We start from the raw sequence: 26,685 nt of genomic DNA, 5'->3' as shown, positions 1-26,685 counted from the left end.
AAGGCATCCTTAAAGTAAATCATTAAAATTATTGAAGCTTAATGAATAAACATTTTCATACTCTTCGAGGTTGACTTTATTTATTCATTCTTTTATATATTTCAACTGTATTTGTGTGCAGAATAATAGTAACTTTTTTGCACGATATATTGTTAATTTATAGACCGAAAGATACCATTTGCATACCTTTGAGTACACATGTACACACGTTAAAAACTATCATAATTACAGTAGAACTTTAGACCATTCTTGGCATTGATTCAAATGTTCATATATCTAAATAAAGCAAAGTAGGAAGTTCCGTTTTTTGGTTAATACTAAAATGATGGCGACTTGTTTCGTTTTAGAGGTAACGTTGAATGTTGTTTGGGCGTCGTTGGGCACTTTCGTCTACAGTATCATCATAATGGCCAATTCTATATCACTTCTGATGATACTTCTGTTCGATCCATGCCTGATGTTCCTTATTTTTAAGAAGGTGAAGAGAAAACTACAGCGCTTTGAAAATGTGATAGATTTGGGCAGTGAAATTTCCTCTTCATCACGGATCAGTACTTTGTTTATGGAACTGTCCGAAAATAACCGGGTGGCGTTTAAAGCCACAAAAATATGCTCGATATGCCTGCCTTGTAGCAGACGTGCACGTTTCTTGTTTGTTGCTGTCCTGGTGTTTTTGTTTATCCGACTTTTGATTGCGTTAGGATTATACAGGACACTGTTTCTAAGCCCCGTGTTGTCGTTGTGCTTTAGCGCTTACAGGAGGAATTACAGGTCCTTCATAGACACAGTCAAACGTTTACAGAATGCTCACCAAATGTCTCTGTTATACGAGTGGTTTATGAAGTGCTTTTCGTTACTTCAGTCACGAAAAAGATGCAATGTTTGCTTTGAAATTTACTGCGTGTGCTGTCCTGTTACTGTTAACGTATCTAACTCCGTCGTCGGAGGTGTAGGCAATAGTCTGATGGTGACAGAAGAACGGAGGGCAGATATTACATAGTAACATTAGTAACATTCCCATGGGACGAACGGAAATGGAAATACGAATTCGAACATTCATTCAACGGGATTATTGTGTATGCAAACACTTTTAAGCAGCAATTAATTAAATTTATTATCATATGATATGGGATGCATGGTAGCAAAATATGTAATACAGTCATTGGTTTCTTGAACTATATTCGATTCTCATTGACCACATTGGACACCCATCGACTACCATTGACTTTGATTCACAGGCGAAGTTGAATTATTATATTTGACTTTCCTGGACATACATCTGTAGACGATATTGGACTTCGGAAGGCTTCCGTGATGTTATCGTTACGTTTACACTTGTTATTCGGTAGTTGATGGCCGAACTGTATGAAGAATAGATAATCGATTTGATTGAAAATTCCACTTAATGTTATTATGCATATGTAAAATGTTCTTAAATCAATACATTCTTTGTTGTATATAAAATTGTGTTTAAATTATATGTTAGAGAGTGCCTTGCCAGTCGTCCACATATATGTGCTGATGGCACGTTATCTTCATTCATACTGCCTCTCAGTCAATTGGCTAGTGTAGCCATTACAATAAGGTTGTATGATCCCTGTCTATGTATATCTTTATAATTATACTTCTATATATAGGTACAGAGTATTAGTATTAGACTACGTAAGTCGCCACAAATTGCTTCTCTAACCTACATTTCAACCATTTGATACCCTTTATCTGCCTGTTATGAATAATATACCATTTCCGTGTCGTTGAATACTTCAACTTATGTTTTAAAAATTGGTCCTGACCAAAGCTTGTAGAACGAAACTTACAAAACTATGTTGCTAATGTAAAGAAATGGATATTTTAGCGATGTCTCTGGACAAGGCGTGAAACATCATTCCATACTCCATTTAATATATTCATATGTCAAAGCACAGTTGCATCAATATTCCGTAACTTTTTGGAATTCTCTGACTTAAAGTTCTCCATAGGAATGCACAACAAATGTTAAGAAAAGCTCCTTATCGTAAGATTTTCCCTTAACCTGTGTAGTGCTTACCTATGGAGTATTTTAAGCTAAGGGATTCCTTAAAGTTAAGGTAATAGACACTTGGCCCAGGTACATTTTATGAACGTTCTCGCCAATCAGTCGAAACAATCTTAATACGTCTTAACCAGAAACTGTAGAATGGTCGTGCTTAACAACTCATACAGCTAATAGTATAGAATATGTAGAATAAACATTTCCCATTAATACATATATGTAACTACCTGTGCCGGAAATAATCTGCGATTAATGGTAGATGCATGACTTAATAAACATGCCAGAAAGTTTCCATATAAATAATTCATTGAATTTTAGTGTTCGCTTAGAAGTATCATCTTGCTTTACATATTTAATATATTTGAGAAGAGTTTTACATTTGTCTATAATAGGCCTGTATTACATCAAAACGTTTCCATGACCATTCTCCGTGACGTCGTTTTGTTGTCTTTGTTACTAGTGTCACGAGACACAGCAATCCGTTTTTGCGAGAATCTCATTTTACACTGTATGGTAACAGTCACAAAAATCACCACCAACAGAAAAGCCGCTAAAATTCCTGTAAAGATGGCCGTAATGTGTGCCCCATGTGATGCCCCTATCCCAGTGGCGCTCGACGACGGAGTCATCTACAACAATACAAGTAAATAACGTCAATATACGACTAATAGAAAATATATACTTGGACGGGGCCACTATTGCGAGTTGTATTTTTGGCAGGTTGGTGGAAAGACTAATAGAATCTTTCCCTACCTAGAGGGTGTGACAACAAAATCACAACCCGAGGGGTAATTCACGAACGTCCAACCCGATGCTTGCCGAGGATTGGACATTCAGGAATTCCTCAGAGGGTTGTGATTTTGTTGTCACACTCTCATAGGTAGGGAATGATTCTTTTTCTCCCATTTACAAAAGAAAAAGAATAGAAAATAGACTAAAAAGAAGCATTTTCATCGCGACATGAACATGGTTCCATTGTCAGCAAGTCAATATTGATGACGTCATCGACAATGCACACCACGGTCACATCGCATGAAGCCATGACTTCACATAATTGTCTTCAGGTTCAAAAGGTTAGCGCGCGCAATCTGTGATACCCTGGGGTTGACAGAGAAATCTCCCACGGCTAAAACCGGTGACAAATCAGTGAATGTTTGGAGAAAGGTATTGTGCAAGTATATGTACTTTGATTAGTTATATGATCATGTGATTATGTAACCATTGTTATTGTGATGAGGTGGAACGTGGTTCGTAAGATTCGTATCTATTTAAATTAACATTTCTAATGTAGCTCTAAGTACATATGCAAGTTATAATATAGTGATATTAGATATGGAAATAACACAGACATAAACACCAAGGATAGATAGGCTAATAATCCATCAGAGGTGATATCCTTGTGACGATGCAAACATTTTTAATTGATCCTTACCAAAGTTTTGTTATTACTTTACCCGAATAAAATTCTAAAAAGATATGATAAAAGAATGACCAGGTAAGGTAGAAATATCACCTGATGACGGACGTGTGTGACTAGATAGCGTCCCTCATTGCCCTCCACGTCATCCACAATCACCGTCACCTGCTGTCTGGAGCACTGTATACTGAGACACAGAAACAGGGTATTTACACTTTATTATATAGAAAAGTTTCATTAAATAAATGCTTTTGGAGAACAAGTTATACACCAACTAATAATTTATTAATCAAAATTACTCTTGTTTAAATGACGAATCTTAAAGTGAAAGCAAGAAATCCGCGTGATTGGGTAAAGTACACAGATATCATTTTTTATTTCCTATAATATTTGGACCACTTTTGACATATAAAAGATGGAAGTTGATCTGTTCTGATATTTAAAGCTATTCTTGTTGTTAAGAGATTCTGTTGTAACTATCCAATCCTCGTATGGTGACCTAGCGTTGTTTTGTGGATGTCATCAATGTTCAAAGCAGAACATCAGGCTATTTCTATTTTTAAAATGATATGATGTTAATCTATTTGTTAGGAAATTTCTTAAAATCTATACCTTAAGTGTCCGTTGACTGGCTTGTTGGCTTGGCCATCATCAAACGTTTCCATGGTGATGGTGGAAACTGTGTGGTCATCAACATCAACCTTGCGGATACCGGATTCGTCATCCTGGACTTGAAATATCACCTCCCAAGTACTGGACTGTAAAAGTTCAGTGTAAGAAAACACATGCACCAGATCACCTGTTATTACGATCAACTTAAACATGTCCCTTGGCATCATTTTCATTTCATTTGAATTGTCAAGGTTAATATGATCGTTCCCTACCTTGAGGGTAGGACAGATAAATTTCAACCCGAGTAGGAGATCCATGACTGTCCAACTCGAGGTTTGCCTAGGGTTAAACTGTCGTGAATCTCATCCAATGGTTTCCCTGTCTTTCTCTCTAGGTAGGGAATGAGCCTTATTCTGCCCTTATAATTTCCAAAGGGAAAATGTTTAAAACTAGTAATAGTCTACTTAATTTCAAAAAGCGAACACAGTATTTATTTACTAATTCTATTATTTTACTTTGGCACAAACTTTGTCAAACTCGTTGCATTGTAACATACAAGAATATATACCACGTTGAATTATTCAAAGTCAAAGAATTATAAACATATATATTTATTTTATATCACCGCGTAAACATCAACGAAATATGTGAAGGCAAACGGACTTCCGATTGTGATGATCATTAGATCAAAGTTCAGCACGGTGCGCAAAGCACGAGCTTGGGGTCAAAGGTGATATGAATTGTCCAATTGGACTGCACAAATTAATGTTTATTTGCATATGACGTTTTACAACTTCCTGTTTATCACGCGAATATGTTCTACGTGTGCAGGCTGTCTAGCCTTGGTTAATTAAGACACAGAAATCTTATCCGGAAGTGCAGGTATCTCTGTGCGGTAGGGTAGAAATAAGAATATCCATCCTTATGTATATGGAAATGAAACGAATTTAAAATAAATTCCAAAATAAATTATTTTTATTTTGAAAGGGGAATTTTCGTATTTCATAGTGTACTCCAATATTTCTAAATACCTGAGCGGAGTCGCAGTTATCAATAATATTTGTAGTGGAAAAATCAGGCGCATGCGTATCGGCACCAGTAGGAGGTTCAACAATAGAGAGTTCTCGGCTGGAGAACTGGAAGTCCCCGGATGTATTTGTTGCTCGAACGATGACATCACTGTTAACAAATAATATGTATAATGAACATTTTGAATAGCATCATAGTCATCATGTCGACACAGTGCATCCGTTTTATATATAGTGAGGACAACAGTAAAATGCAAATGCTATTTATGAATATTTACATTGCCACTGCACAGTATCCATATGTTGCTACTAGGCCCAATGTGTGTTATTTTCCAATATAAACATTTTCAGTTAGGCTCTGGCGTAATAATACCATAATCAGAGTTCAAGAGGTCATGAAAACACTAGGTTTAAGTGAGTGTTAGAATTCATTGCAAAAAAAAGTTAAAATATTCCTAAAGATGCTCCACCGCCGACAGAGCATATATGATATTCATCATTTGAACAATAATTGGTGTTTAATCGTGTATATATATGCCTAATTAACACAAAAAATAACATTAAATAATTTATTTAGCCTTTGGTGCATGCGCAATAATCACTTCATTCCATATAAGATATAGTACCACTGATTTTTTTCGGGATGCAATTAATTCTTTTTCATATTTTTAACTTGAAGTAAAATTAGAAGCTCAAACTTTTCAATGGTGGTAATTGTGTAAAGTAAGTAACTTTTGTAACTGTAGAAAAATACTAAATCGTCTGCTCCTGTTTTTGATAGTGAAAGATTACCATTTGTCAGCGGTGGAGCATCTTTAAAATTGATCAATATGAAAATATATTTTTATTCAGATATTTGATATGGATTGAAGTGTTTTATTTGTATTTGAATATCTGGTTTATCGATAAGACTATTTCATCTACTGCTATTGTTTAGTCGGTTATCTTAGATCTAGTTTAAGGTTCATTGATTATACATATACATTGAGTATAGTTTTACCTTTTTGTACCAGGAACAGCGTATTCTGAGACGTCAACAGTGACGTTACCATATGTGTGTTGTCCAGCTCTGACGTATACACAATCTGGTATGACGGTAAACGTAAGGTACTGAAAGGAATTGAACATCGTCAAATAAAAGTCCAGTTTTAAATATAAATAATTTTAAAGTGAATTTCTGTATTACAAATTTCAACTTCAACCAGTTACTAGTTACTAACTTGGCCTTTGAAAAGTTCATAGATTCTAACCTTTATCATTTGAAGTTCAAATATTTTGTTGTAAGTTATATTCTTGTGCCATTAATTGAACCGATTATGAACACGGGATATATTTCTGCAATGTATAAAACGACCAACTGAATAAAGATGAAGGACGCAGAGCAAATACGTTATAACATCTACAATAGATAAGTTAGCGGAGAAATATCCCAGCGGTTAACAATACTATGAGGCGAAACTTTTCATCTGAACAACAGCAGATGCTTTCACACTAAAATAACAACACTAGTAAATAATTGAAATTATTAATATTGTTTGAAGTTCTTACGGGTGTGTCGGAGACTGCTGTTACTGTGAAGTTACCTCCTCCTGTGCCATCGTTAGTAATTCTGTACTGGAGGAGATACCACCCGCCCGTCTGCACGGTACCTGTGGTATATATAGAAAACAGTGGTCGAACAAAGATACAGTCGCGACTTTGATATATAAACTACAATGTAGATCGAACAGGCAGACATACGCGTCGATTTTTATAGAATATCTTGCATGTGTATAATGAGGAAAGAACCATATGTTCCGGGAGTGTAATCATCTACTTCGTTGACGACACCAGCCACACAAATTTAGGTAAAGTACTGTCAAACAACTATGTCAAATTAGCATATTCGGAGGCGATAACCGAACCTTATAGCAGGAACAAAGTCGCATTAAACAATATTTATAACGTTATATATAATTGCTAAAGTAAGCAAAAGGGAAACGTTTTGTCTACTCGCTGAATAACTCCAGGTGATCGCCTACACCATGAGAGGGTATTGTGCAACAGAAAGAAGAAGCACTACATTCATTTGTTTCGGAGTGTTGTCCCACAGAGGGTTGGAATTTATCTGTACAGGTTTGTGGTGATATCCGTCGTTGTCTAGACTGACCAACAGATCCTAAGTTGTTGATCAGATATCCTCAGTTCTTCACTAGATCCCCCCCTAGTTTGAAACTTTCTAGAATTAGACAAATAGTAGAGACAAAAATAATCAAACCAAATATTAATTATCTTTTCAATATTCTATAGACCGGTGGCCAGTCCTGTTCGTTAAGTTCCCTGTCGCTCTCTATACCTGTACCTCTAGAATAAGTCAATTACAGCTATATATGTTATCATTCGAGGGCAGCATTAGCATTGGTATTTGTCTGCATCCAGATACGGATATAAAATCCACACTATTACTGCGCTGAGGTGTTTCGCACCGACACCGAGCGAATCAAAGACACGCATACAAAAGGCCAATAACTAAGAGTATCAATCATCTTTGGAAATATATTCGATTGATTTTTCTTTTATTGTTATGGTTTTCCCTTCCTTTTTTTTTTTTTTTTTATTAATATTGGTGTTTGGTTTGGAGATAAAGTGAGCTCGTAGGGCCCTTTATCATCTCATTTAGAGTGTTGATTTTTTGTAAATGTAAGCTTTAGCCTATTGTCTGTACAGGTTTTTAATTTCAAAGACATGTGAATTTGAAAATGGCGGAAAATATAGACCTCCGAATATGGCGTTTCGTTCATTTTTTAACGTAAATTTTAGGGTAATTCATGAAAATTCAAAGGTGAAATGTTTTTGAATCGGATGTGAAAGATCATGCTTTCAGACACATAAAATGACCAAGTTCAAGGTCATAAGATTCAAATTGGCGGAGATATAGGACATCGAAAATCGAATTTTTAGTTTTTATTTGTCCTTGCACGAGACGTTTCAGCGCCTTTAAACCTGTATGTACAGTGTTGATTTTTCATACCTGTGTTGTATGAACTTTTGTCTTCAAAAGTTATTTATTTTTAAGGGGTTATATAGAAAAATGGCGAATATATAGCTCTCCAAATATGGCAATTTGTTTCATTTTCTTATTTTGTCCGTTATTTGTGAGCTCGTAGGGCCTTTATCGTCTCATATAGGGTGTTGATTTTTTGTAAATGTTAGCTTTAGCCTATTGTCTGTACAGGTTTTTAATTTCAAAGACATGAATTTGAAAATGGCGGAAAATACAGACCTCCGAATATGGCGTTTCGTTCATTTTTTAACGTAAATTTTAGGGTAATTCATGAAAATTCAAAGGTGAAATGTTTTGAATTGGATGTGAAAGATCATGCTTTCAGACACATAAAATGACCAAGTTCAAAGGTCATAAGATTCAAAATGGCGGAGATATAGGACATCGAAAATCGAAATTTTAGTTTTTATTTGTCCTTGCACGAGACGTTTCAGCGCCTTTAAACCTGTATGTACAGTGTTGATTTTTCATACCTGTGTTGTATGAACTTTTGTCTTCAAAAGTTATTTATTTTTAAGGGGTTATATAGAAAAAAATGGCGGAAATATAGCTCTCCAAATATGGCACATTTGTTTCAAATTTTCTTATTTTTTCGTTATTTGTGAGCTCGTAGGGCCTTTATCATCTCATGTTGAGTGTTGAATTTTTGTAAATGTAAAGCTTTAGCCTATTGTCTGTACAGGTTTTTAATTTCAAAGACATGAATTTGAAAATGGCGGAAATATAGACCTCCGAATCATGGCGTTTCGTTCATTTTTTAACGTAAATTTTAGGGTAATTCATGAAAATTCAAAGGTGAAATGTTTTGAATTGGATGTGAAAGATCATGCTTTCAGACACTTAAAATGACCAATTTCAATGTCATATGATTCAAAATGGCGGAGGTATAGAACTTTCAGCGATTTTGAGTTGTGATTACATGATGATGTGGCCAAAGGGAGATAATCGGTATCTAATACTAAAACTCTAATCGTACGTGTTTATTGCGCATTGGTCCAAGATCTTCATCAGAAAAGGAGAATTTTTGCACTTTTAAAAAACCTCAAATTCTAATGTGTTTACCTATTCATTATCAAAATTGATATTTTGAACCTAAATCTCAATCTGAATTTCCAAATTTATATCACGGTTATCAAGGAATAATTACCTGTCAGAAAACATTTTTAATTTTGAAATTCATAGTAAGCCAGCCAATCAGCGGCCGGGTTAAAATTCTGTCCTGGGCTCATACACACGGGCCGTTTCGAAGGTCTTTCTTCATTTAGTTTTGAATACTTTTCGAGATGTTTTAAGTTCTACATTGTACACGTATATATGAACAATGTACACATGTTTGCGTAAAATAACACGTACATGTGTAGCTACACCGCATACCATGGGAGGCCGTCCTTACGTGGACCCTAGCTGTTAATAGGACGTACATTTGAACAAACAAACAACAAAAGTAATGGCACAAACCCAATAACTGACAGGTTTAAAAAACCTTTTATGTGTGTGGCAGAGCTGTCACCTGTGACACCGGATGTTCAAATAACACAACCGGTTCAATTTGAGAAACTACCCGGCCGTTTTGAGATCACAGAACCTATAGAGGACCAGTGTTAACGTTTGCTACTATTCAGGTTAAATGAAGTTATCAAAATTCTTTATAAATTTTACATCTACATGTATTTGTCCGACCCACACATAAACCATTAACTGGTGTACCCTGAATATATCCAATCAGCAGGCTCCTATATATTCACCTCTCTATGAAATCTTGTGCCCAAAGGGGGATTCCCCCTAAATCTGTTTTTTTTCGGTTGAACCAGACTACTTTCGTAAGAAACGCTTTCTGATTAATATTGAGTGAGATCGCCCGTTCGTTCAAGCAATCGTCTGTTCGCTAACATTACTTATATCATTACATAGGTGGAAATCCCGTGTTTTGATCGCGATCAAATCTAGTTTCTTCTTATTCTTATTTTTCTTTTTTTTTCTTATTTCCACAAATCTTGTTAGCAGGATATCTCAGGACGGAATAAGGTACGACGCTCAAACTTTGGACATGTTATGAATGTACATAAGATCTGGAAATGTACGTTCGATTTTTTTACAAAAATGTTCAAGGTCAAGGTCACAGACGTAAAAAACAATTTTTTGGAACGAAGTTTAAACGCTCATAACTTCATTACTGTACGCTGTACATCGTTCACGTTTTGTTATTCAGACAGATCGTGACATTGCGCGTGCTTTTCCCATGCATGTTATCAGAGATTATGTCAAGGTCAAGAGTTCGCTACGGGGTCAAACAAAGGTCAAAAACGAAATTTACCACAGAAAAATTTTGAAAGTTGAATATGAAAGGTCATGCCCTCAGATTATATATAATGACAAGTTTTAAGGTCATGAGATCCAAAATGGCGGAGATATAGGCCTTTGAAAAAAACGGCTATTTTGGCGTTTTCCCGCCAAAAATTTTAAAGGTTTCAGCGCCTTTAATACTTAACATACATGCTTGAATTTTTGTATAGATATAGCATGGACGAATGTCTACAGAACTTATTCCTTTTATTGACCTTGACATTCATTCAAGGTCACAGGATTCAAAAAGCTTTAAATCTTTAAACGACTTCTTCTTTATAAATAAAAGGTGTAGAGCGCTGAAATTTGGACACGTTATGTACGTACATGAGTGCTTGAAATGTGCGCTCGACTTTGGAGGATAACGTTCAAGGTCAAGGTCACAGACGTAAAAAAACTGCTTTTTTCGAACGAACTTTAAACGCTCATAATTTCATAACCGTACGCTACACAACATGTGCGTTTCATTCTCCATGTAGATCACGATAATTCACGTTTTTTTTCTCATTACTTGTTATCAGAAATTATGTCAAGGTCACGAGTTCACTAGGGGGTCAAATGAGGTCCAAACAAAGGTCAAAAATGAACTTTACCATAGAAATGTTTCGAAGTGCGCATATGAAAGAGCATGTTCTCAGGTACATAAAATGACTAATTTCAAGGTCATATGATCAAAAAATGGCGGAGATATAGGACATCAAAAATCAAATTTTTAGTTTATATTTGTCCTTGCCCGAGACGTTTCAGCGCCTTTAAACCTGTTGTACAGTGTTGATTTTTCATACCTATGTTGTATGAACTTTTGTCTTCAAAAGTTATTTATTTTTAAGGGGTTATATAGAAAAATGGCGGAAATATAGCTCTCCAAATATGGCAATTTGTTTCATTTTTCTTATTTTTTTTCCGTTATTTGTGAGCTCGTAGGGCCTTTATCATCTCATGTAGAGTGTTGAATTTTTGTAAATGTTAGCTTTAGCCTATTGTCTGTACTGGTTTTTAATTTCAAAGACATGAATTTGAAAATGGCGGAAATATAGACCTCCGAATATGGCGTTTCGTTCATTTTTAACGTAGATTTTAGCGTAATTCATGAAAATTCAAAGGTGAAATGTTTTGAATTGGATGTGAAAGATCATGCTTTCAGACACATAAAATGACCAAGTTCAAGGTCATAAGATTCAAAATGGCGGAGATATAGGACATCAAAAATCGAAATTTTAGTTTATATTTGTCCTTGCACGAGACGTTTCAGCGCCTTTAAACCTGTATGTACAGTGTTGATTTTTCATACCTGTGTTGTATGAACTTTTGTCTTCAAAAGTTATTTATTTTTTAAGGGGTTATATAGAAAAAATGGCGGAAACATAGCTCTCCAAATATGGCAATTTGTTTCATTTTCTTATTTTTTTTTTCCGTTATTTGTGAGCTCGTAGGGCCTTTATCATCTCATGTAGAGTGTTGAATTTTTGTAAATGTTAGCTTTAGCCTATTGTCTGTACTGGTTTTTAATTTCAAAGACATGAATTTGAAAATGGCGGAAATATAGACCTCTGAATATGGCGTTTCGTTCATTTTTAACGTAGATTTTAGTGTAATTCATGAAAATTCAAAGGTGAAATGTTTTGAATTGGATGTGAAAGATCATGCTTTCAGACACATAAAATGACCAAGTTCAAGGTCATAAGATTCAAAATGGCGGAGATATAGGACATCAAAAATCGAAATTTTAGTTTATATTTGTCCTTGCACGAGACGTTTCAGCGCCTTTAAACCTGTATGTACAGTGTTGATTTTTCATACCTGTGTTGTATGAACTTTTGTCTTCAAAAGTTATTTATTTTTAAGGGGTTATATAGAAAAATGGCGGAAATATAGCTCTCCAAATATGGCTGTTTGTTTTATTTTCTTATTTTTTTCCGTTACGTAGGGCCTTTATCATCTCATGTAGAGTGTTGAATTTTTGTAATTGTAAGCTTTAGCCTATTGTCTGTACAGGTTTTTAATTTCAAAGACATGAATTTGAAAATGGCGGAAATATAGACCTCCGAATATGGCGTTTCGTTCATTTTTAACGTAGATTTTAGCGTAATTCATGAAAATTCAAAGGTGAAATGTTTTGAATTGGATGTGAAAGATCATGCTTTCAGACACATAAAATGACCAAGTTCAAGGTCATAAGATTCAAAATGGCGGAGATATAGGACATCAAAAATCGAAATTTTAGTTTATATTTGTCCTTGCACGAGACGTTTCAGCGCCTTTAAACCTGTATGTACAGTGTTGATTTTTCATACCTGTGTTGTATGAACTTTTGTCTTCAAAATTTATTTATTTTTAAGGGGTTATATAGAAAAATGGCGGAAATATAGCTCTCCAAATATGGCTGTTTGTTTTATTTTCTTATTTTTTTTCCGTTACGTAGGGCCTTTATCATCTCATGTAGAGTGTTGAATTTTTGTAATTGTAAGCTTTAGCCTATTGTCTGTTCTGGTTTTTAATTTCAAAGACATGAATTTGAAAATGGCGGAAATATAGACCTCCGAATATGGCGTTTCGTTCATTTTTTAACGTAAATTTTAGCGTAATTCATGAAAATTCAAAGGTGAAATGTTTTGAATTGGATGTGAAAGATCATGCTTCAAGGTCATAAGATTCAAAATGGCGGAGATATAGGACATCGAAAATCGAAATTTTAGTTTATATTTGTCCTTGCGCGTTTCAGCGCCTCTAAACCTGTATGTTTTCTTTTTTTTTCCGTAATTTGTGAGCTCGTAGGGCCTTTATGATTTAATTTAGGGTGTTGATTTTATGTAAATGTAGACATTGATATATTGTCTGTACAGAGTTATAATTTCAAAATCAGGAATTTGAAAATGGTGGAAATACACCCCTCCGAATATGGCGTTTCGTTCATTTTTTAACGTAAATTTTAGCGTAATTCATGAAAATTCAAAGGTGAAATGTTTTGAATTGGATGTGAAAGATCATGCTTTCAGACACATAAAATGACCAATTTCAATGTCATATGATTCAAAATGGCGGAGGTATAGAACTTTCAGCGATTTTGAGTTGTGATTACATGATGTGGCATGTGGCCAAAGGGAGATAATCCATATCTAATACTAAAACTCTAATCGTACGTGTTATTCCGCATTGGTCCAAGATCTTCATAAGAAAAGGAGAATTTTTGCACTTTTAAAAAACCTGAAATTCTAATGTTTTCACCTATTCATTAACAAAATTGATATTTTGAACCTAAATCTCAATCTGAATTTCCAAATTCATATGGTTATCAAGGAATAATTACCTGTCAGAAAACATTTTTACTTTTGAAATTCAAGATTAGCCAGCCAATCAGCGGCCGGGTTAAAATTCTGTCCTGGGCTCAACCTTCGTTACACACGGGCCGTTTCGAAGGTCTTTTGTTTTTCATTTGGCTGGTTGTTACCTATACCCAACTTGAATACTTTAATTTCGAGATGTTTTAAGTTCTACATGAACAATGTACACAATCGCCATGTTTGCGTTAATACACGTAAAATTACATGCGTAGCTACACCTCATGTATGGGAAACCGTCCTTACGTGAACCTAGCTATTGATAGGACGTACATTTAATCAAAGAAAGGTAATGCACAAACCCAATAACTGACAGGTTCAAAACCTTTTATGTTTGTGGCAGAGCTGTCACCTGTGACACCGAATGTTTAAGCAAAACCGGTGCTATGTTGGGGAAAATACCCGGGAGTTTTGAAACCACAGAACCAAACAAATTCACATCAAAATTCTTTACAATGATGTACCCTGAATATATCCAATCAGCAGGTTCCGATATATTCACCTCTCTATGACTCTAGTGTCCAAAAGGGGATTCCCCTAAATCTGTTTTTCGGTTGGACCAGACTACTTTCGTAAGAAACGCTTTCTGATTAATATTGAGTGAGATCGTTCGTTCGTTCAAGCAATCGTCTGTTCGCTAACATTACTTATATCATTACATAGGTGGAAATCCCGTGTTTTGATCGCGATCAAATCTAGTTAATATTGGTGTTTGGTTTGGAGACAACAAATGTAAACAATGGACACAAGCGAATTACACCAATGGCTGCCATGTCGTTCAGGTGATGTACGTCAAAAGACCAAACTAGCATATTTATACACGAATGTCAAGGACTCGAACTGCAACACAGTTTCCCATCAGTTTCTTATGAGTCCAGTGGCTTCATTTGGCGTATGGTGATATTTACAGTAATAAAAAGTGGACTTAATTCATTATCGACAAAGAAAATAAAATAGTAATGAGAAAGAGTGAATATTATTTTATCGACTTCAACAACCTGGATCATCTATAGAAGACGGATGTTGTATGATCTAATCTGCTTCGCACCAAATTCATTTGAAACGAATGATGTTAGTCATAGGAATACAGAAATATCAAAAAGTCATACCATGATTATCTTTTGTAGAGCATAACGCGTGCTTTACCTTTGGTGGAGCGAGATGTTTCAGTGAGATTGCATTATAAGGTTTCTAATGGTGACATGTTGTTGCAATGGGAATAACAAAAATACAAATGTAATAATGTAGCTTCACTTGAAATACATACAACAAAATAACAGGTTCATCTCCCATATCTAGCCCATCCTATAATGACAGCAGAGGTTGATATGGTGTGTAGTAAAACAGTGATATGGTGTGTAGTAAAACAGTGATATGGTGTGTAGTAAAACAGTGATATGGTGTGTAGTAAAACAGTGATATGGTGTGTAGTAAAACCGTGATATGGTGTGTAGTAAAACAAACCCTACCTGGCATTAGAGCCTTCAGTGATATGGTGTGTAGTAAAACAAACCCTACCTGGCGTTAGAGACTTCAGTGATATGGTGTGTAGTAAAACAAACCCTACCTGGTGTTAGAGACTTCAGTGATATGGTGTGTAGTAAAACAACCCCTACCTGGCGTTAGAGCCTTCAGTGATATGGTGTGTAGTAAAACAAACCCTACCTGGCGTTAGAGACTTCAGTGATATGGTGTTTAGTAAAATAAACCCTACCTGGCGTTAGAGACTTCAGTGATATGGTGAGTAGTAAAACAAACCTTACTTGGCGTTAGAGCCTTCAGTGATATGGTGTGTAGTAAAAAAAAACCTACCTGGCTTTAGAGCTTTCAGTGATATGGTGTATAGTAAAACAAACCCTACCTGGCGTTAGAGCCTTCAGTGATATGGTGTGTAGTAAAACAAACCCTACCTGGCGTTAGAGCCTTCAGTGATATGGTGAGTAGTAAAACAAACCCTACCTGGCGTTAGAGACTTCAGTGATATGGTGTTTAGTAAAACAAACCCTACCTGGCGTTAGAGCCTTCAGTGATATGGTGTGTAGTAAAACAAACCCTACCTGGCGTTAGAGACTTCAGTGATATGGTGTTTAGTAAAAAAACCCTACCTGGCGTTAGAGCCTTCAGTGATATGGTGTGTAGTAAACCAAACCCTACTTGGCGTTAGAGCCTTCAGTGATATGGTGTGTAGTAAAACAAACCCTACTGGCGTTAGAGCCTTCAGTGATATGGTGTGTTGTAAAACAAACCCTACCTGGCGTTAGAGCCTTCAGTGATATGGTGTTTAGTAAAACAAACCCTACCTGGCGTTAGAGACTTCAGTGATATGGTGTGTAGTAAAACAACCCCTACCTGGCGTTAGAGACTTCAGTGATATGGTGTGTTGTAAAACAAACCCTACCTGGCGTTAGAGCCTTCAGTGATATGGTGTGTAGTAAAACAAACCCTACCTGGCATTAGAGCTTTCAGTGATATGGTGTGTAGTAAAACAAACCCTACCTGGCGTTAGAGACTTCAGTGATATGGTGTGTAGTAAAACAAACCCTACCTGGTGTTAGAGACTTCAGTGATATGGTGTGTAGTAAAACAACCCCTACCTGGCGTTAGAGCCTTCAGTGATATGGTGTGTAGTAAAACAAACCCTACCTGGCGTTAGAGACTTCAGTGATATGGTGTTTAGTAAAATAAACCCTACCTGGCGTTAGAGACTTCAGTGATATGGTGAGTAGTAAAACAAACCTTACTTGGCGTTAGAGCCTTCAGTGATATGGTGTGTAGTAAAAAAAAACCTACCTGGCTTTAGAGCTTTCAGTGATATGGTGTATAGTAAAACAAACCCTACCTGGCGTTAGAGCCTTCAGTGATATGGTGTGTAGTAAAACAAACCCTACCTGGCGTTAGAGCCTTCAGTGATATGGTGAGTAGTAAAACAAACCCTACCTGGCGTTAGAGACTTCAGTGATATGGTGTTTAGTAAAACAAACCCTACCTGGCGTTAGAGCCTTCAGTGATATGGTGTGTAGTAAAACAAACCCTACCTGGCGTTAGAGACTTCAGTGATATGGTGTTTAGTAAAATAAACCCTACCTGGCGTTAGAGCCTTCAGTGATATGGTGTGTAGTAAACCAAACCCTACTTGGCGTTAGAGCCTTCAGTGATATGGTGTGTAGTAAAACAAACCCTACTTGGCGTTAGAGCCTTCAGTGATATGGTGTGTTGTAAAACAAACCCTACCTGGCGTTAGAGCCTTCAGTGATATGGTGTTTAGTAAAACAAACCCTACCTGGCGTTAGAGACTTCAGTGATATGGTGTGTAGTAAAACAACCCCTACCTGGCGTTAGAGACTTCAGTGATATGGTGTGTTGTAAAACAAACCCTACCTGGCGTTAGAGCCTTCAGTGATATGGTGTGTAGTAAAACAAACCCTACCTGGCGTTAGAGCTTTCAGTGATATGGTGTGTAGTTAAACAAACCCTACCTGGCGTTAGAGTCTTCAGTGATATGGTGTTTTAGTAAAACAAACCCTACCTGGCGTTAGAGCCTTCAGTAATATGGTGAGTAGTAAAATAAACCCTACCTGGTGTTAGAGACTTCAGTGATATGGTGAGTAGTAAAACAAACCCTACCTGGCGTTAGAGCCTTCAGTGATATGGTGAGTAGTAAAACAAACCCTACCTGGCGTTAGAGACTTCAGTGATATGGTGTTAAGTAAAACAAACACTACCTGGCGTTAGAGCCTTCAGTGATATGGTGTGTAGTAAAACAAACCCTACCTGGCGTTAGAGCCTTCAGTGATATGGTGTGTAGTAAAACAAACCCTACCTGGCGTTAGAGACTTCAGTGATATGGTGTGTAGTAAACCAAACCCTACTTGGCGTTAGAGCCTTCGGTGATATGGTGTGTAGTAAAACAAACCCTACTTGGCGTTAGAGCCTTCAGTGATATGGTGTGTTGTAAAACAAACCCTACCTGGCGTTAGAGCCTTCAGTGATATGGTGTTTAGTAAAACAAACCCTACCTGGCGTTAGAGTCTTCAGTGATATGGTGTTTAGTAAAACAAACCCTACCTGGCGTTAGAGACTTCAGTGATATGGTGTGTAGTAAAACAACCCCTACCTGGCGTTAGAGCCTTCAGTGATATGGTGTGTTGTAAAACAAACCCTACCTGGCGTTAGAGCCTTCAGTGATATGGTGTGTAGTAAAACAAACCCTACCTGGCGTTAGAGCTTTCAGTGATATGGTGTGTAGTTAAACAAACCCTACCTGGCGTTAGAGTCTTCAGTGATATGGTGTTTAGTAAAACAAACCCTACCTGGCGTTAGAGCCTTCAGTAATATGGTGAGTAGTAAAACAAACCCTACCTGGCGTTAGAGCCTTCAGTGATATGGTGTGTAGTAAGATAAACCCTACCTGGTGTTAGAGACTTCAGTGATATGGTGAGTAGTAAAACAAACCCTACCTGGCGTTAGAGCCTTCAGTGATATGGTGAGTAGTAAAACAAACCCTACCTGGCGTTAGAGACTTCAGTGATATGGTGTGTAGTAAAACAACCCCTACCTGGCGTTAGAGACTTCAGTGATATGGTGTGTTGTAAAACAAACCCTACCTGGCGTTAGAGCCTTCAGTGATATGGTGTGTAGTAAAACAAACCCTACCTGGCGTTAGAGCTTTCAGTGATATGGTGTGTAGTTAAACAAACCCTACCTGGCGTTAGAGTCTTCAGTGATATGGTGTTTAGTAAAACAAACCCTACCTGGCGTTAGAGCCTTCAGTAATATGGTGAGTAGTAAAATAAACCCTACCTGGTGTTAGAGACTTCAGTGATATGGTGAGTAGTAAAACAAACCCTACCTGGCGTTAGAGCCTTCAGTGATATGGTGTGTAGTAAAACAAACCCTACCTGGCGTTAGAGACTTCAGTGATATGGTGTTAAGTAAAACAAACACTACCTGGCGTTAGAGCCTTCAGTGATATGGTGTGTAGTAAAACAAACCCTACCTGGCGTTAGAGCCTTCAGTGATATGGTGTGTAGTAAAACAAACCCTACCTGGCGTTAGAGACTTCAGTGATATGGTGTGTAGTAAACCAAACCCTACTTGGCGTTAGAGCCTTCAGTGATATGGTGTGTAGTAAAACAAACCCTACTTGGCGTTAGAGCCTTCAGTGATATGGTGTGTTGTAAAACAAACCCTACCTGGCGTTAGAGCCTTCAGTGATATGGTGTTTAGTAAAACAAACCCTACCTGGCGTTAGAGTCTTCAGTGATATGGTGTTTAGTAAAACAAACCCTACCTGGCGTTAGAGACTTCAGTGATATGGTGTGTAGTAAAACAACCCCTACCTGGCGTTAGAGCCTTCAGTGATATGGTGTGTTGTAAAACAAACCCTACCTGGCGTTAGAGCCTTCAGTGATATGGTGTGTAGTAAAACAAACCCTACCTGGCGTTAGAGCTTTCAGTGATATGGTGTGTAGTTAAACAAACCCTACCTGGCGTTAGAGTCTTCAGTGATATGGTGTTTAGTAAAACAAACCCTACCTGGCGTTAGAGCCTTCAGTAATATGGTGAGTAGTAAAACAAACCCTACCTGGCGTTAGAGCCTTCAGTGATATGGTGTGTAGTAAGATAAACCCTACCTGGTGTTAGAGACTTCAGTGATATGGTGAGTAGTAAAACAAACCCTACCTGGCGTTAGAGCCTTCAGTGATATGGTGAGTATTAAAACAAACCCTACCTGGCGTTAGAGACTTTAGTGATATGGTGTTAAGTAAAACAAACCCTACCTGGCGTTAGAGCCTTCAGTGATATGGTGTGTAGTAAAACAAACCCTACTTGGCGTTAGAGCCTTCAGTGATATGGTGTGTTGTAAAACAAACCCTACCTGGCGTTAGAGCCTTCAGTGATATGGTGTTTAGTAAAACAAACCCTACCTGGCGTTAGAGTCTTCAGTGATATGGTGTTTAGTAAAACAAACCCTACCTGGTGTTAGAGACTTCAGTGATATGGTGAGTAGTAAAACAAACCCTACCTGGCGTTAGAGCCTTCAGTGATATGGTGAGTAGTAAAACAAACCCTACCTGGCGTTAGAGACTTTAGTGATATGGTGTTAAGTAAAACAAACCCTACCTGGCGTTAGAGCCTTCAGTGATATGGTGTGTAGTAAAACAAACCCTACCTGGCGTTAGAGCCTTCAGTGATATGGTGTGTAGTAAAACAAACCCTACCTGGTGTTAGAGACTTCAGTGATATGGTGTGTAGTAAAATAAACCCTACCTGGTGTTAGAGACTTCAGTGATATGGTGAGTAGTAAAACAAACCCTACCTGGCGTTAGAGCCTTCAGTGATATGGTGTGTAGTAAAACAAACCCTACCTGGCGTTAGAGCCTTCAGTGATATGGTGTGTAGTAAAACAAACCCTACCTGGCGTTAGAGCCTTCAGTGATATGGTGTGTAGTAAAATAAACCCTACCTGGTGTTAGAGACTTCAGTGATATGGTGAGTAGTAAAACAAACCCTACCTGGCGTTAGAGCCTTCAGTGATATGGTGAGTAGTAAAACAAACCCTACCTGGCGTTAGAGACTTCAGTGATATGGTGTGTAGTAAAACAAACCCTACCTGGCGTTAGAGACTTCAGTGATATGGTGTGTAGTAAAACAAACCCTACTTGGCGTTAGAGCCTTCAGTGATATGGTGTGTAGTAAAACAAACCCTACTTGGCGTTAGAGACTTCAGTGATATGGTGTTAAGTAAAACAAACCCTACCTGGCGTTAGAGCCTTCAGTGATATGGTGTGTAGTAAAACAACCCCTACCTGGCGTTAGAGTCTTCAGTGATATGGTGTTTAGTAAAACAAACCCTACCTGGCGTTAGAGACTTCAGTGATATGGTGTGTAGTAAAACAACCCCTACCTGGCGTTAGAGCCTTCAGTGATATGGTGTGTTGTAAAACAAACCCTACCTGGCGTTAGAGCCTTCAGTGATATGGTGTGTAGTAAAACAAACCCTACCTGGCGTTAGAGCTTTCAGTGATATGGTGTGTAGTTAAACAAACCCTACCTGGCGTTAGAGTCTTCAGTGATATGGTGTTTAGTAAAACAAACCCTACCTGGCGTTAGAGCCTTCAGTAATATGGTGAGTAGTAAAACAAACCCTACCTGGCGTTAGAGTCTTCAGTGATATGGTGTGTAGTAAGATAAACCCTACCTGGTGTTAGAGACTTCAGTGATATGGTGAGTAGTAAAACAAACCCTACCTGGCGTTAGAGCCTTCAGTGATATGGTGAGTAGTAAAACAAACCCTACCTGGCGTTAGAGACTTCAGTGATATGGTGTTAAGTAAAACAAACCCTACCTGGCGTTAGAGCCTTCAGTGATATGGTGTGTAGTAAAACAAACCCTACCTGGCGTTAGAGCCTTCAGTGATATGGTGTGTAGTAAAACAAACCCTACCTGGTGTTAGAGACTTCAGTGATATGGTGTGTAGTAAAATAAACCCTACCTGGTGTTAGAGACTTCAGTGATATGGTGAGTAGTAAAACAAACCCTACCTGGCGTTAGAGCCTTCAGTGATATGGTGTGTAGTAAAACAAACCCTACCTGGCGTTAGAGCCTTCAGTGATATGGTGTGTAGTAAAACAAACCCTACCTGGCGTTAGAGACTTCAGTGATATGGTGTGTAGTAAAATAAACCCTACCTGGTGTTAGAGACTTCAGTGATATGGTGAGTAGTAAAACAAACCCTACCTGGCGTTAGAGCCTTCAGTGATATGGTGAGTAGTAAAACAAACCCTACCTGGCGTTAGAGACTTCAGTGATATGGTGTTAAGTAAAACAAACCCTACCTGGCGTTAGAGCCTTCAGTGATATGGTGTTAAGTAAAACAAACACTACCTGGCGTTAGAGCCTTCAGTGATATGGTGTGTAGTAAAACAAACCCTACCTGGTGTTAGAGACTTCAGTGATATGGTGTGTAGTAAAATAAACCCTACCTGGTGTTAGAGACTTCAGTGATATGGGGAGTAGTAAAACAAACCCTACCTGGCGTTAGAGCCTTCAGTGATATGGTGTGTAGTAAAACAAACCCCTACCTGGCGTTAGAGCCTTCAGTGATATGGTGTGTAGTAAAAGAAACCCTACCTGGCGTTAGAGCCTTCAGTGATATGGTGTGTAGTAAAACAAACCCTACCTGGTGTTAGAGACTTCAGTGATATGGTGTGTAGTAAAACAAATCCTACCTGGCGTTAGAGCCTTCAGTGATATGGTGTGTAGTAAAACAAACCCTACCTGGTGTTAGAGCCTTCAGTGATATGGTGTGTAGTAAAACAAACCCTACCTGGCGTTAGAGACTTCAGTAATATGGTGTGTAGTAAAACAAACCCTACCTGGTGTTAGAGACTTCAGTGATATGGTGAGTAGTAAAACAAACCCTACCTGGCGTTAGAGCCTTCAGTGATATGGTGTGTAGTAAAACAAACCCTACCTGGTGTTAGAGCCTTCAGTGATATGGTGAGTAGTAAAACAAACCTTACTTGGCGTTAGAGCCTTCAGTGATATGGTGTGTAGTAAAAAAAAAAACCTACCTGGTGTTAGAGACTTCAGTGATATGGTGTGTAGTAAAACAAACCCTACCTGGCGTTAGAGCCTTCAGTGATATGGTGAGTAGTAAAACAAACCCTACCTGGCGTTAGAGACTTCAGTGATATGGTGTTTAGTAAAACAAACCCTACCTGGCGTTAGAGCCTTCAGTGATATGGTGTGTAGTAAAACAAACCCTACCTGGCGTTAGAGCCTTCAGTGATATGGTGTGTAGTAAAACAAACCCTACCTGGCGTTAGAGCCTTCAGTGATATGGTGTGTAGTAAAATAAACCCTACCTGGCGTTAGAGCCTTCAGTGATATGGTGTGTAGTAAACCAAACCCTACTTGGCGTTAGAGCCTTCAGTGATATGGTGTGTAGTAAAACAAACCCTACTTGGCGTTAGAGCCTTCAGTGATATGGTGTGTTGTAAAACAAACCCTACCTGGCGTTAGAGCCTTCAGTGATATGGTGTTTAGTAAAACAAACCCTACCTGGCGTTAGAGACTTCAGTGATATGGTGTGTAGTAAAACAAACCCTACCTGGCGTTAGAGACTTCAGTGATATGGTGTGTAGTAAAACAACCCCTACCTGGCGTTAGAGACTTCAGTGATATGGTGTGTTGTAAAACAAACCCTACCTGGCGTTAGAGCCTTCAGTGATATGGTGTGTAGTAAAACAAACCCTACCTGGCGTTAGAGCTTTCAGTGATATGGTGTGTAGTAAAACAAACCCTACCTGGCGTTAGAGACTTCAGTGATATGGTGTTTAGTAAAACAAACCCTACCTGGCGTTAGAGCCTTCAGTGATATGGTGTGTAGTAAAACAAACCCTACCTGGCGTTAGAGACTTCAGTGATATGGTGTGTAGTAAAAACAAACCCTACCTGGCGTTAGAGACTTCAGTGATATGGTGTTTAGTAAAACAAACCCTACCTGGCGTTAGAGCCTTCAGTGATATGGTGTGTAGTAAAACAAACCCTACCTGGCGTTAGAGCCTTCAGTGATATGGTGTGTAGTAAAACAAACCCTACCTGGCGTTAGAGCCTTCAGTGATATGGTGTGTTAGTAAAAACAAACCCTACCTGGCGTTAGAGTCTTCAGTGATATGGTGTTTAGTAAAACAAACCCTACCTGGCGTTAGAGACTTCAGTGATATGGTGTGTAGTAAAACAAACCCTACCTGGCGTTAGAGCCTTCAGTGATATGGTGTGTTGTAAAACAAACCCTACCTGGCGTTAGAGCCTTCAGTGATATGGTGTGTAGTTAAACAAACCCTACCTGGCGTTAGAGTCTTCAGTGATATGGTGTTTAGTAAAACAAACCCTACCTGGCGTTAGAGCCTTCAGTAATATGGTGAGTAGTAAAACAAACCCTACCTGGCGTTAGAGCCTTCAGTGATATGGTGTGTAGTAAAACAAACCCTACCTGGCGTTAGAGACTTCAGTGATATGGTGTGTAGTAAAACAAACCCTACCTGGCGTTAGAGACTTCAGTGATATGGTGTGTAGTAAAACAAACCCTACCTGGCGTTAGAGACTTCAGTGATATGGTGTGTAGTAAAACAAACCCTACCTGGCGTTAGAGCCTTCAGTGATATGGTGAGTAGTAAAACAAACCCTACCTGGCGCTAGAGCCTTCAGTAATATGGTGTTTAGTAAAACAAACCCTACCTGGCGTTAGAGACTTCAGTGATAACTTGATGCCGTCTGGCAAAATAGGGTTAATTAGTGTCCGTTCGATGACGTTGGACCGCATATCAACTCCACGGATACCGACTCGAAAGTCCTATGAAAAGTAAAAGAGGATACATATTAGACCTGTAAGCAATGGAATAAAATATAATTTTGTATTAGGTAAGTGTTCACGACGAAAATCTGGCATTGTTTCAAAATGTTATTGAATACATATTTTTTCCATATTACCTCCCCTGGAATCCTTATATTATGGGCAATGTATGTCATGTGACGACGACCCTTGGCCTCCCCAAGTTGTCTCGACAAAATGGTCGTTCCCGCCACCGTCATCAACGACACTTCCGTTAAGGTCTGTACATCCTTTTCTCCTAGTAGTTGTATCCGGAGAGTGACGTTAGAACCTAGACGTAAGCCGTATAAAGGTAGATAAGTCATGGTTCAACATCACTTTCTTTGTTAGATGACTGTCGGAATTGCAGACAAAATGTTTTTGAACCAAAAGCAAAAGCAAATACTAATGGGCCATCGCCAGATTCCAAAGCTCGATTGAGGACATCTATATTTGTTGAAACAGGGGCGCTATCGTCTTAGTTGCAGCACTCCGTAGAGTAATTCGGCATATTTTTGAGAAGAAAATTGTTAAGTATGAACATAAGTAAGAAAACTTACCGACAACTGGTCGGCCGGACAGAGGAATCCCCCATCCATCCATAAACCTATATTTAAACTGGATCATTGAACTACCTCTGATGGTGACGTTGTATTCGTGTTGTTTCGATAGAAACAGTATCACCCATTCTCCTTCAATAGAACCATAACATCGAAACTTAGGATATGTGTTTATGATGACGCTTTAAATTGAGTTATGTTGTAATGGTTCTCGAAACTGTGGGAATATTTCATGGAAATAATGGCGAACCTTGTAAAAATATATTTCAGATAATGAAATGAAGATTGATGTCTGTTTACTAGTTGTTAGTAGAGACCACATTTCATAGTGTTTCTGATCGGTAGTATATACAGGTAAGTGTTGTAATACCTTGCATTGGGTGTTTAATCTTCATTATCTTCAGACGGTTACTGTCCACTTCCATCGTCACGTTTCTATCGTCCGTAGGGTTTACAACAGCACCTGCAACCAACATAAATACAGTCCAAACATCTAAGTTTTACTGGGGGGATCTCTGATTCAGTATGATAACACTATGATTCTGGAACGAACTTCACTCTAAACTTAAAAGGTCAATAATTCAAGGAAGCGTAAACTGCCAAACCTTGAATGGAGGTCTAACTTCTGAAGGGCTGTTTTTATGTGACCTCTTACCTACCTGTAGGGTCGTGAACCTGGAATCGAGGGCTGACCCCTTTACTGTGAACCTCCACCAACAAAGTGACCACTGTGCTGTCCACGGACACTGTCCGTCGGTCAGTCGGTGGAGGATTGACTCGCCATGACCTTAATACCACTGGGTTGTTCTGTGTGGGATAGAAAGAATGGAAATGTCAACCAATAAAAAAGTAAACTGAAGTGAAAATTCGTTTGTATATTTTTTACATGTGAAAGTGAAAAGGGACAATGAACACTCTTGAAGTACTTGGTGAAAAGAGAAAAATCGTCAATATCATTAGAACAAGTGAAAGTGGCTATTAGACAATGTAATGGTAGTACTTGGTGGTAAGGGACAATGCTGAACCGTCTAGATACATAAGTAGCATTACCTGATATCCGAGTCTTGCTTTAGTACGGTATCTTAATTTGAAAAATCTCTAAGGGTTTTCGTCGAAAAAGAATTGGGAATTACTATCGCCTGTCATCAAAACTAGTCTAACCTGTTGTTTTTTCTGCTTTACATACAAATCATAAAAAAAATATTTCAAGATGTTTAAAATATAACCCCCACCACTAGGCCTTACCAAAGCTTTCACACTGCCATCACATAGTAAAAACTGTATAATTGTGTATTGAAGTCTCACCAGTTCTGCTTCTTTAATGACTCCAGCGACGATGTCGTCAATGTTGTTTCTCTTTCTGTCCTCGTCTTCAGAGTAAGAAGGCTTTTGAAACGTCCTGCCCATCTCATTTGATTTGCGAGGAAAGGTATCTGGAACAGACACTGATTCGGTACATAAATTATAAAATAAAATATTAAAAATGTAGATAAATTTTAGACCTCTCTTATTGACTAATTAAATAATGAAGGACATGTTTTACACACTCTTATTGAAAATTGAATAAATGCTAATACGTATTTAACAGAATTGCTATAGACAACTAATTCTCAACTGAGTCTTACCGTCTAATAAGGTATGTTCCTCCGACGTTAATGATGTAGAGTCGCCCGGCGACGTCAACACTGTGGACTCGTCTGCCGCCGCCAAAACATCAGCTGACGTAATCGATATGAGTCCATTCTCTGATGTTAACACCACGGACGAACAGACATACGGATGAAGAAGGAGGAGAAACACAAAACGAGCAAGACATTTTACAATTGTCATTGTTAAATGTTATGGTTGTCGTGACGTTGTCGCCATTGTATTTTATCTGACACAATAGAGATATACGTATACATGTAGGTACAGGAGTTGATATCATATAAAAA

General features: G+C 38.0%; 1 protein-coding gene across 1 annotated transcript; it reads right to left on the bottom strand.

The window, feature by feature from the left end:
- Nucleotides 1-1,860: 1,860 nt before the first annotated feature.
- LOC138320699 (uncharacterized) lies at nt 1,861-26,685 on the bottom strand. The gene is made up of 13 exons (XM_069263867.1): nt 26,377-26,685; nt 26,057-26,184; nt 25,411-25,558; nt 25,122-25,214; nt 24,752-24,883; nt 24,311-24,483; nt 24,059-24,173; nt 6,638-6,738; nt 6,090-6,199; nt 5,093-5,240; nt 4,062-4,207; nt 3,546-3,636; nt 1,861-2,661 (listed from the first exon to the last, which is right to left on the bottom strand). Exons 1-13 carry the CDS (start codon nt 26,579-26,581, stop codon nt 2,437-2,439), a joined length of 1,815 nt encoding a protein of 604 aa, XP_069119968.1. The 5' UTR covers nt 26,582-26,685; the 3' UTR covers nt 1,861-2,436.

The sequence above is a fragment of the Argopecten irradians genome, chromosome 4 (assembly GCF_041381155.1).
Source record: "Argopecten irradians isolate NY chromosome 4, Ai_NY, whole genome shotgun sequence".
Lineage (NCBI taxonomy): Eukaryota > Metazoa > Mollusca > Bivalvia > Pectinida > Pectinidae > Argopecten > Argopecten irradians.
The sequence above is the reverse complement of the archived record's forward strand: the minus strand, read 5'-3'. Positions and strand labels throughout refer to the sequence as shown.

What these genes read in the sequence shown, in the direction of transcription:
- LOC138320699 (XM_069263867.1), bottom strand. Translation starts at nt 26,581, where the DNA reads ATGACAATTGTAAAATGTCTTGCTCGTTTTGTGTTTCTCCTCCTTCTT. An exon ending in GGAACATACCTTATTAGACG is followed by an intron (nt 26,185 to 26,376) that starts GTAAGACTCAGT and finishes TGTCTGTTCCAG; the next exon opens with ATACCTTTCCTCGCAAATCA. An exon ending in CCAGGTTCACGACCCTACAG is followed by an intron (nt 25,215 to 25,410) that starts GTAGGTAAGAGG and finishes TGTTGGTTGCAG; the next exon opens with GTGCTGTTGTAAACCCTACG.